The sequence below is a fragment of the Ylistrum balloti genome, unplaced genomic scaffold (assembly GCF_031769215.1).
Source record: "Ylistrum balloti isolate Yb309-2 unplaced genomic scaffold, AGI_CSIRO_Ybal_v1 Utg371810, whole genome shotgun sequence".
NCBI classification, from domain to species: Eukaryota; Metazoa; Mollusca; class Bivalvia; order Pectinida; family Pectinidae; genus Ylistrum; species Ylistrum balloti.
In genome coordinates this window covers 282,674-295,647 of record NW_026782902.1, presented here as the reverse complement: position 1 = coordinate 295,647, position 12,974 = coordinate 282,674, and the positions used below count along the sequence as shown (strand labels likewise).

Sequence of the window (12,974 nt, the reverse complement as noted above, 5' to 3'; positions counted from 1 at the left end):
CTGGGAGATCAGTGTTGCAGGATAAATACAGGTATTTAGCATCTACCTGTAATAGGACTATCAGACTGTAATATGTCAATTAAATATTGATATATAACACGAGTCATATACAATTTTAATCACATCGTTTACTTTATTGAAAATGTTTTGAATATTCTTTATTGTGCTCAAGTAAACATTTTCCATTGTGTTCCTTGTATCCAAAATGATCTACACCGTACCAATATTCTTTTGGTTTATGGAAGTAAATGACAAGACAACAAAAGACACTATATATCATCATGTAATTTATTTACAATATGTAGAGCAATACTAACTATTGGAAGCATTTTTAATACATATGTATAATATTTGTATAAAAGACAACCTCTGCATTATAGTCATTTCACACACAAAATGTGATAACAACCATACAAAAATATTGTACAAGAAGTTGTAGTTTTAATTTCAAAAGCATATTTTCAAAATAAAAAAATCTTCTGTATGCCAATATGCATTTTTCTGCTTTGCCCTTTTTTCCAATGACCTTGAGGTCATGATCAAGGTGACTTTTACATGATTCAATAATATTTCTAGATATATTGTTTTAAATGAACAGTACACAGAAAATTAACTGAAAATTTACTTCAATCTTTAACCTAAAGTTCCATGAAGCTTACTGCAATGAATTGCACACCTGGGTGATACAGATATATTGTCAATTCCATCAATGTATCTGAACTCCTGAACTCAATTAACAGAGTGGACAAATAAGGAAAGATAGTTCACTGGCAAGATAAACTCAGTGATCACTTCATGATCCAAGGTACTCTGAGAGAAGCCACTGATGAGTGAAATACACAGAAAGTCGTAAACACCTGTTTCTGTTTCTTACAAAATGTCATAATCTAAAAAGCTTTTTCTAGAACCAGGAAGAGATTGATATTTTACATTTATATAAACAGTACAATACCCATTAGTACAAACTTTCTGTTAAATGATTCTATTGTGACATAGTGTCAGTTACATTCACTCCACTTTCACATTCATACCACCTGTATTCACATTTACATAACAAGCATGAAGCTTTAGAAGCAAATACACACAAAGGTATCATGTAAGTATGGCACATCTATATATATAATAGCTGTAATGCGTTTACTAGTCTGTGAATGCCATTAGTCGAAGCAATGAACTAAACTGATAACACATAAATGACTTGCAGATATGGAGTGTGCTTAGAACACGTAGTGATACAGAAGATATCAAACATTCACGAATTCTGAAATATCCATTCCAGTGATTTGTTTTTGTTCTTAAACATTTTTCTAGTATAGATTGTTTGGAGAGGTTTACATATTGAACACTAAGTGTTGGCAATTTTCTTTCTCATTAACTATGAAAATTGATGCAATGTATGATTATTTCACAATATTTACCATTGTATGGCACAGCTAGGACGTATCTTTATCAATGTCACTTGTGTGTTACCAACTAATGAACTATCAACAGAGTAGGAATATTGCAAATAATGTCAGCAAACTGAGAATACGTTCTCTTATAATAAACAAAAATAAGTAAATAAAACAGTAAATATAAGCATTGAACTGCTTCATTGAATTTGCCCTTACCCTGTTAGAATTGATATCATAAGTGAAAGCAGTTCAATGCTTAAGTGTCAGGTTATTTACACTGTTGTATAAACTACCATGGTGAAGACATTTTATGTAACCACTGGAACTTCAAGTCATTAGTTTTATTCTATTTATTCGAATATTTGTGTCATCTGCATACTGAAAAAAAAGCAATTGCTTTTTGTCAAGAAATAATTGACAAAAATGTACAGGATCTTTATTGATCTATAAATAGGATTCTAAATCTAAATAGCAGGAACTGAACATGTTTTCAAATTCAATAGTGTTTAAAAGCTCCAGACTACATGGTACCGTATACTTCCATGCACTTTTTTTCGTGAGTTCCAAATTATGGGTTGAAATAGACTAGGAATATTTTTGAAAATAATTTTGATGAAAGACAACACAAACATAACTCACAAGTATACCATTAAAAATTATAGTATATACATTTAAGGCAAGTCGAATCAGGAATCAAAGTTACAATAATTAAGGAAAGGAGATAACTTCAGTCAATATTACTGAAGGGAAATAACTCAAGGTAGCATATATCCTTAAAATTGGTAACTCTTAACTTATACAGAAAAGAAGGAAATAAACCTAGACGAGAGCCTAGGATATATCCTAAAGCAGACTGTACATGTAAGATGTTCCATAGATGTAAGGTATTCAGGAACACTGACGTTATAATCTCAACAGCTATATTACAGTGAAACAATGACACATTTCATGTAAATAAATTATATATAAATGAACATATATATATAACAAACACACAGGTATTATCTATCAAATAAATTAGAACAAAGATAGAAGCATTCTGTCAGATCAAGTGACATTATCCTGTAACGAGAACACTTTTTACAATAAAACGGTCAACAATATTTCAGTGTAATCTCTCGATGGTAGGACATCAACAACTGTGAGCTAATCTACAATTTTCAAATAAACCCATGACAATGTGATAAACCTGTTTTACAGCACCTACAAGCTTCAGTGTTCTTCACAGTCACAGATGCTTAACATTATGTTTTGAAGAATCATTAAGAATAATAGATAATCAAATTTTTTTGCATTTTCGCTTTTTGGGAAACCAGTACAATGATGGATTTGTTAAAAACAATGATCAATCGCTATTGGGAACACCATTCAAGAACAGCAAATAGCAATTAGCTATGTTTTAGTGCAACACTATCAACCTGAATAAACATAAGATTACTGCTGAAATATATTCATTAACATACAAACTTTGACACATAATTTTTATAATGATTTGAGCTGGTCATGATAATGTCTAATATCAGGTTAATATGATGAAATTGTATTTTAAAGGACAAGAGATCCCAGAGGGATCTTGGCGCCCACCATTTCAGGATCTGTTTTCAGTTCTTAATGAGTTGTTTAAATATTTTTTTTTTTTTTTGTTACAGGTGTTGTAAATGTTCATGAATTGGTCTTCATTGAATGTACTCAATGATGGCACAAGATATTTTTATTAAGCACCTATTAGCAAATATCATTTGAAAAAATCCCAAAGTATTATTAGATAGCAGTCAGTTACAGGTGGATAATGGACATGGTCTTGAATCAATATGATAGAATATCAAAGAAAATATGCTTGTGCTGTATTACTGTCGACATCCAAGATGGCTGCCTATGGGCCAACTTGATTTCAAATCAGTCAAAAAAAGTACAATGCACAACTAGGGACCAAGGGAAACCAATACCTATGAAATATCAGAAGTACCCATCCAGTACTTCCTCAGAAATAGCGGTAACAAGATTTTACTCTTAAAATCCAAGATGGCTGCCTGTCAGCCATCTTGATTTCAGATCAGTCCAAAAAGGTACAATGCACAACTAGGGACCAAGGGGAACCTGCATATGAAATTTCAGACAGATCCATTCAGTACTTTCCCAGAAATAACGGTAACAAAATTTTACTTTCAAACTCCAAGATGGCTGCCTGTCGGCCATCTTTAATTTGAATCAGTCAAAAAAAGGTACAATGCACAACTAGGGACCAAGGGGAACCTGCATATGAAATTTGAGAAAGATCCATCCAGTACCTTCCCAGAAATAGCGGTAACAAGAATTGTTTACGGACGGACGGACGGATGGACGACGGAAGCAGGGCGATTTGAATACCCCACCATCTGATGATGGTGGGCTAAAAATCTGTGAACAACATCCTTAAAATATTACACCTTCCATTTGGTCTTTTGTTGCACAATGAGACACAGTTAATTTGTTTAACAAAAGTCAGACAGCTATCTGCAACACATGTTAAGCAGAAATTGACAAGTTTCCACTAGTTAATACATAAACCACATTGGAAAGAAATATGATCCTTGTCTTCATTTAAAACTCTGTCAATGATTTTAAGAAAAGGACAGTTAATGGATGTCAGAACGAGGTCACTAAGATCTTACACAGCTGACAAAGCTTATATTACTGATTGGATTGCAGCCTTGACCGTGTTCCTGAAATTCTTCGAGATCGATTATCTCCCTTCTTAGCCAATGGTGAATCTGATCTTGGCTGTATTTTACAGAAGTGTTCATGAATCTTTTGAAGACGGGTTTCAACATTTCCCAATAGAGGGCGCTTCAAGGGCTCACCTTCCCAGCATTCCACCATCAGATTCCAACAATCAGCATCAAAAGTTGCAAGCTTCTCTGGACGTAGACCTTCGCAAAAAAATCAAATAACATGATTAAAATAAACAACTTTTGAAGGTTATTTTCAAACTTTGGAGTATAACCTTAGGTTTTGTTACTCTTATGTTACACACCTCACCAGAACACTGATATCGTTTGTGAGACAACTGTTAGAAAAAGGACGAGTCAAGAAGAGAAAAAAACCTGTAATGAACCAACAAACCAACTTAATGTTAATGTATATCTTCCTATTCTGAAAAATTTAATGAAATATTAACAGTATGTGTAGAATCTTACAAGTATATTTATTTCATTAAAACATTTTTTCATCCTTGCCTGACTCTAGCGATCTAAAACTAAAAATGTGAACAAGATTTTTATGATCATTGATGAAATTTTATATTTTCAAATCCTGTAGAAACTACTACGATGATGTAACTCCTGAAGCCAACTATTGTCTTTATTCCTGTTGTGTAATTCTTCAGGTGTGTCACATCAGTTCATAATCAGTGTAATTCTTCAGGTGTGTCACATCAGTTCATAATCAGTGTAATTCTTCAGGTGTGTCACATCAGTTCATAATCAGTGTAATTCTTCAAGTGTGTCACATCAGTTCATAATCAGTGTAATTCTTCAGGTGTGTCACATCAGTTCATAATTAGTGTATTTCTTTTGCAAAAGTAGGAAATTGATATATATAATTTTCTTTCAAAATGACCAAATAATATTTCAATGAATTAAAATTTCATGATCTGGGTATTAAAGGATACCAGTATTTAATACATGTGTGTCTCATTATTTCATAAATTATATTTTCATGATCACAATATGTACTGCAAAACAGTGAAAAATATCATCCCGGCTAAAACCAATTTTATGTTGTAACTCACCCTTTTTCACTGATGTCCAAAGGTGGTCCTTGTTATCACACTTTTCAAATGCACTGGGAAGCTTGACATGCCCTGCACACACATACCAGAACAGAATACCAAAGGCATACACATCTACACTGTTGTCATAGCGACCAGAGAAGAGTTCCGGTGCCATATGGATGGGCGTGCCTACTATACTGCCGCTCATCATAGCCTCCGGCTTGCAAAATCCCAAATCTGTGATCTTACCACGATTCTCGTTGTCCAGCTGTCAATCAAACAAAATAAATCTATAACTTCAAAACTAAGAATTGAAATGTGATTTTACAATTACTCATCAGGAGAGAAAAATCAGGGATTCAGTATTCTTAGAATAATTATTCTTAACAATTGATTAGTCTATTTAGCCATGGTTCCATAATTGCAAATAAATGAAATGAAATGTTATGAAATCAAAACAGTGAGATGCTTCCCTTTACATTATCTAAACCTTTCGCTGCATTATTGAGTTTTACATCTTAACCGTATTTATCCTCAAATAAGCTCCCTCCACAATGTAAAAGTACCAAGGTATATGTATTAAAAAAAACTGAGGAGGCAGACCCTGACTGTAGGAAAAAGACTCAATCCACAACAGCTTCAGCAACATTTTTGGGATCGATGTTGCTGTATACGATATCCTGATGGTGTTTTAAGAAAATTCCCTCCACAACATCTATACTTACCAATACATTTTTGAGTTTAATGTCCCTGTGTACAAGACCTTGACTGTGTAGGAAGCGAATTCCCTCTACAACATCTATTGACACCTGCAGCCTGTAAAATAAGATCAACAGTTATTATACACAACACACTTTGTCACTGATCTGTTTAAGTTCACTTCTTCCCAAATACTTAAAGACCATCAGAAGCAAGGGGGATAAATCCTTAGGGGACTGGCACACCTTGCCTGTGATTTAAATAGCTGTTCACTGCTTTCAAATTTAAAATATTTAATGAATTTCACACTCGCCTATCTTTAGTCTACTCTGAAGTGAACCCACTGGTATTTTAACACTTATGTCACATAATAGCAGTGTTCTTATTCATTAATAACTTTTTTTACATTAATACTCTACAAAGACATCCACCTTTTTTGATCATCAGTAAGTAATAATTCTGACCTGCTGACCCAGACTAAGTCACCGCTTTTGATCATCAGTAAGTAATAATTCTGACCTGCTGACCCAGACTAAGTCACCGCTTTTGATCATCAGTAAGTAATAATTCTGACCTGCTGACCCTGTCTAGGTCACTGCTTTTGATCATCAGTAAGTAATAATTCTGACCTGCTGACCCTGTCTAGGTCACTGCTTTTGATCATCAGTAAGTAATAATTCTGACCTGCTGACCCTGTCTAGGTCACTGCTTTTGATCATCAGTAAGTAATAATTCTGACCTGCTGACCCAGACTAAGTCACCGCTTTTGATCATCAGCAAGTAATAATTCTGACCTGCTGACCCTGTCTAGGTCACTGCTTTTGATCATCAGTAAGTAATAATTCTGACCTGCTGACCCTGTCTAGGTCACTGCTTTTGATCATCAGTAAGTAATAATTCTGACCTGCTGACCTAGTCAAGGTCACTGCTTTTGATCATCAGTAAGTAATAATTCTGACCTGCTGACCCCGTCTAGGTCACTGCTTTTGATCATCAGTAAGTAATAATTCTGACCTGCTGACCCTGTCTAGGTCACTGCTTTTGATCATCAGTAAGTAATAATTCTGACCTGCTGACCCTGTCTAGGTCACTGCTTTTGATCATCAGTAAGTAATAATTCTGACCTGCTGACCCTGTCTAGGTCACTGCTTTTGATCATCAGTAAGTAATAATTCTGACCTGCTGACCCAGTCAAGGTCACTGCTTTTGATCATCAGTAAGTAATAATTCTGACCTGCTGACCCCGTCTAGGTCACTGCTTTTGATCATCAGTAAGTAATAATTCTGACCTGCTGACCCAACCAAGGTCACCGCTTTTGATCATCAGTAAGTAATAATTCTGACCTGCTGACCCAGACTAAGTCACTGCTTTTGATCATCAGTAAGTAATAATTCTGACCTGCTGACCCAGTCAAGGTCACTGCTTTTGATCATCAGTAAGTAATAATTCTGACCTGCTGACCCAGACTAAGTCACTGCTTTTGATCATCAGTAAGTAATAATTCTGACCTGCTGACCCAGACTAAGTCACTGCTTTTGATCATCAGTAAGTCATAATTCTGACCTGCTGACCCAGTCAAGGTCACTGCTTTTGATCATCAGTAAGTAATAATTCTGACCTGCTGACCCAATCAAGGTCACCGCTTTTGATCATCAGTAAGTAATAATTCTGACCTGCTGACCCAGTCTAGGCCTTGTTTGATAGCTGCATATAGATCCCGCTGAAGTCGGTCCATGATGAGGAGAACGGCAGGACTGGTTCCCCCGCCATACATGTAGTCTATTACGGATCCCCTCAGTACCACAATTCGTTCATGTGGTGGAATGTTCCTGTTGATATAATCATTTTACATCCATTTCTAATGGAACTATTTTTTTTTTCAAAATTTCAACAATGATTTAATATCCATTTTTAAGACTTGTTTTTTCCCCCTCAAATGATGAAATGGTAAAGTTAAAAGAAAATTCCTGTTATTGAATTAACAAGAGATCCCAGTGGGATCTTGGCGCCCGCCATCTGAAGATCTGTTTTCAGTTCTTGAAGATTTGTTTATTTTTTGTTGTTTTTTTTGTTGCAGGTGTTGTAAATGTTCATGAACTGGTCTTCATTGAATGTACTCAATGATGGCACAAGATATTTTTATAGGGATATAGTGATAAAATGAACACCCTTTATTAAGTTGTATACTTATTCAATTCAAAATGGATGATGATGATGATGATGATGATGATGATGATGATGATGATGATGATGATGATGATGATGATGATGATGATGATGATGATGATGAAATGATGCACATGTACAAGAGCGCGACAAGTATAATAAAAGTTCAAAGTTTTTTAAAACTATTTTTTTTTTTTGTTTTTTGAATTTTAAAGTTTATTTTATTACATTAATGTTTTTGTAACACCAACACTTAAATATTAGGAATTGTTGACATTTTTAATTCTTCTGTTACTTCTCATGTGTCAACCCATATGTCATTAACTCAATTCATTGCATGGTTTAGTATACATACCCTAAACAGCGTATTTATCAATGTTTACTTAATTTAGAAAATCTGAAACTTGAGAATGACTGATCATGTAGGTACGAAATAGCCATAAAACAATTACTTGCTGTTCAAATCCAAGATGGAGAGCTATAGGCCATTTCGTTCTTCAGATCATTTTAAATATGGGACAATGCTTAACTAGGTACCAAGAGGAAGCTAAACATGAAATTTGAGAAGGATCCTGTCACAGTGATAACAAACTACTGTATTACTGTCGACATCCAAGATTGCTGCCTGTGGGCCACCTTAATTTCAAATCAGTCCAAAAAAGGTACAATGCTCAATTAGGGACCAAGGGGAACCTGCATATGAAATTTGAGAAAGATCCATCAAGTATTTTCCCAGAAATAGCCCTAACAAACTTTTACTTTCAAAATCAAAGATGGTCGTCTATGGGCTATCTTGAATTCGAATCAGTCCAAAAAAGGTACAATGCACAACTAGGGACCAAAGGGGAAGCTTCATATGAAATTTGAGAAAGATCCATTCAGTACTTTCCAAGAAATAGCGGTAACAAACTTTTACTTCAAAAATCCAAGTTTGCTGACAAGCGGCCATGTTGATTTCAAATCAGTCCAAAAAAGGTACAATGCACATCTAGGGACCAAGGGGAAACTGCATATGAAATTTTAGAAAGATCCATCAAGTACTTTCCCAGAAAAAGCAGTAATAAACTTTTACTCTCAAACTCCCAGGCGGCCATCTTGAATTCAAATCAGTCCAAAAAAGGTACAATGCACAACTAGGGACCAAGGGGAACCTGCATATGAAATTTGAGAAAGATCAATCCAGTACTTTTCCAGAAATAGTGGCAACAAGAATTGTTTACGGACGGCAGGACGGATGGACCACGGATGCAGGGCGATTTGAATAGCCCACCATCTGATGATGGTAGGCTAAAAAGTATTATTAACACTTGTTTTCGATTAAATAAATGTTCCAATTTTTCATTCATAAAAACAGTATATTCATAATTGAATTCAATTGTTTTAGCGAGAATAAAATTTTATGGTTCTTCAAAAATAACAATTTTCCTTGGCACTTTATTTCATTGATAAACCTTCATAACAAAATCTAGTAGTTCTATAATCCTTGTCAACTTTTTATGTTTATCATCTTGTGAACATATAAATCCTGAGTAGCTATGCTATCAATGAAAATGAAAATAAAAAATTGAGAATTCTGCAGTATGATTTGAAACTCTTAGTCTCTGATACTGGATGATAAACATCATTTATTAAATACAAACCAATGGAATCAATCCATGCAAACTTACTTTGTGTAGTAAAACTCTAAAGCTAGGTCATTCCAGTGTTTGTCATCAGGAGGTACAACAGACTTGATGGCGCAGGGAGAAAAGCCACTCCAGGAGTCACAGGAGTACACCACACCGTACTGACCTCGACCAATCTCTCGACTCATCTGAGGTGTACCTGTTGTAACCAACAAAATTAAATTAGCTAAAAGTCAAAATTCAAACAGGAATATTGTACTTCTCTATCCACTGTGTGATATCAAATTGATATGACGTATTGTACTGTGTGTATTATATAATAACTGTAACAGATACAGAAACAGTGTGTATTATATAATAACTGTAACCATCAGATACAGAAACAATGTGTATTATATAATAACTGTAACAGATACAGAAACAATGTGTATTATATAATAACTGTAACAGATACAGAAACAATGTGTATTATATAATAACTGTAACAGATAACAGATATAGAAACAGTGTGTATTATATAATAACTGTAACAGATACAGAAACAGTGTGTATTATATAATAACTGTAACAGATAGAGAAACAGTGTGTATTATATAATAACTGTAACAGATACAGAAACAATGTGTATTATATAATAACTGTAACAGATACAGAAACAGTGTGTATTATATAATAACTGTAACAGATACAGAAACAGTGTGTATTATATAATAACTGTAACAGATACAGAAACAGTGTGTATTATATAATAACTGTAACAGAAACAATGATACAGAAACAGTGTGTATTATATAATAACTGTAACAGATACAGAAACAGTGTGTATTATATAATAACTGTAACAGATACAGAAACAATGTGTATTATATAATAACTGTAACAGATACAGAAACAATGTGTATTATATAATAACTGTAACAGATACAGAAACAATGTGTATTATATAATAACTGTAACAGATACAGAAACAGTGTGTATTATATAATAACTGTAACAGATACAGAAACAATGTGTATTATATAATAACTGTAACAGTTAGAGAAACAATGTGTATTATATAATAACTGTAACAGATACAGAAACAATGTGTATTATATAATAACTGTAACAGATACAGAAACAATGTGTATTATATAATAACTGTAACAGATACAGAAACAATGTGTATTATATAATAACTGTAACAGATACAGAAACAGTGTGTATTATATAATAACTGTAACAGATACAGAAACAATGTGTATTATATAATAACTGTAACAGATACAGAAACAATGTGTATTATATAATAACTGTAACAGATACAGAAACAATGTGTATTATATAATAACTGTAACAGATACAGAAACAATGTGTATTATATAATAACTGTAACAGATACAGAAACAATGTGTATATATAATAACTGTAGATACAGAAACAATGTGTATTATATAATAACTGTAACAGATACAGAAACAATGTGTATTATATAATAACTGTAACAATGTGTATTATATAATAACTGATACAGAAACAGTGTGTATTATATAATAACTGTAACAGATACAGAAACAATGTGTATTATATAATAACTGTAACAGATACAGAAACAGAATATAATGTGTATTATATAATAACTGTAACAGATACAGAAACAATGTGTATTATATAATAACTGTAACAGATACAGAAACAATGTGTATTATATAATAACTGTAACAGATACAGAAACAATGTGTATTATATAATAACTGTAACGGATACAGAAACAATGTGTATTATATAATAACTGTAACAGATACAGAAACAATGTGTATTATATAATAACTGTAACAGATACAGAAACAATGTGTATTATATAATAACTGTAACAGAAACAATGTGTATTATATAATAACTGTAACAGATACAGAAACAATGTGTATTATATAATAACTGTAACAGATACAGAAACAATGTGTATTATATAATAACTGTAACAGATACAGAAACAATGTGTATTATATAATAACTGTAACAGATACAGAAACAATGTGTATTATATAATAACTGTAACAGATACAGAAACAATGTGTATTATATAATAACTGTAACAGATACAGAAACAATGTGTATTATATAATAACTGTAACAGATACAGAAACAATGTGTATTATATAATAACTGTAACAGATACAGAAACAATGTGTATTATATAATAACTGTAACAGATACAGAAAACAATGTGTATTATATAATAACTGTAACAGATACAGAAACAATGTGTATTATATAATAACTGTAACAGATAAGAAACAATGTGTATTATATAATAACTGTAACAGATACAGAAACAATGTGTATTATATAATAACTGTAACAGATACAGAAACAATGTGTATTATATAATAACTGTAACAGATACAGAAACAATTATATAATAACTGTAACAGATACAGAAACAATGTGTATTATATAATAACTGTAACAGATACAGAAACAATGTGTATTATATAATAACTGTAACAGATACAGAAACAATGTGTATTATATAATAACTGTAACAGATACAGAAACAGTGTGTATTATATAATAACTGTACAATGTGTATTATATAATAACTGTAACAGATACAGAAACAATGTGTATTATATAATAACTGTAACAGATACAGAAACAATGTGTATTATATAATAACTGTAACAGATACAGAAACAATGTGTATTATATAATAACTGTAACAGATACAGAAACAGTGTATTATATAATAACTGTAACAGATACAGAAACAATGTGTATTATATAATAACTGTAACAGATACAGAAACAATGTGTATTATATAATAACTGTAACAGATACAGAAACAATGTGTATTATATAATAACTGTAACAGATACAGAAACAATGTGTATTATATAATAACTGTAACAGATACAGAAACAATGTGTATTATATAATAACTGTAACAGAAACAGATTATATAATAACTGTAACAGATACAGAAACAATGTGTATTATATAATAACTTATATAATAACTGTAACAGATACAGAAACAATGTGTATTATATAATAACTGTAACAGATACAGAAACAATGTGTATTATATAATAACTGTAACAGATACAGAAACAATGTGTATTATATAATAACTGTAACAGATACAGAAACAATGTGTATTATATAATAACTGTAACAGATACAGAAACAATGTGTATTATATAATAACTGTAACACAGAAACAATGTGTATTATATAATAACTGTAACAGATACAGAAACAGTGTGTATTATATAATAACTGTAACAGATACAGAAACAATGTGTATTATATAATAACTGTAACAGATACAGAAACAATGTGTATTATATAATAAC

General features: G+C 32.2%; 1 protein-coding gene across 1 annotated transcript in view; it reads right to left on the bottom strand.

Moving 5' to 3' along the window:
• Positions 1-307: 307 nt before the first annotated feature.
• LOC132563656 (dual serine/threonine and tyrosine protein kinase-like) overlaps positions 308-12,974 on the bottom strand; it is a 48,470-nt gene continuing 35,803 nt past the window's right edge. Inside the window, exons 9-13 of the mRNA XM_060228394.1 lie at positions 9,679-9,835; positions 7,519-7,674; positions 5,871-5,961; positions 5,164-5,413; positions 308-4,303 (exon numbers count right to left, since the gene is read on the bottom strand). Of these exons, the coding sequence (XP_060084377.1) occupies positions 4,065-4,303; positions 5,164-5,413; positions 5,871-5,961; positions 7,519-7,674; positions 9,679-9,835 (893 nt within the window). The 3' untranslated portion in view covers positions 308-4,064. The remainder of the gene's footprint in view (positions 4,304-5,163; positions 5,414-5,870; positions 5,962-7,518; positions 7,675-9,678; positions 9,836-12,974) is intronic.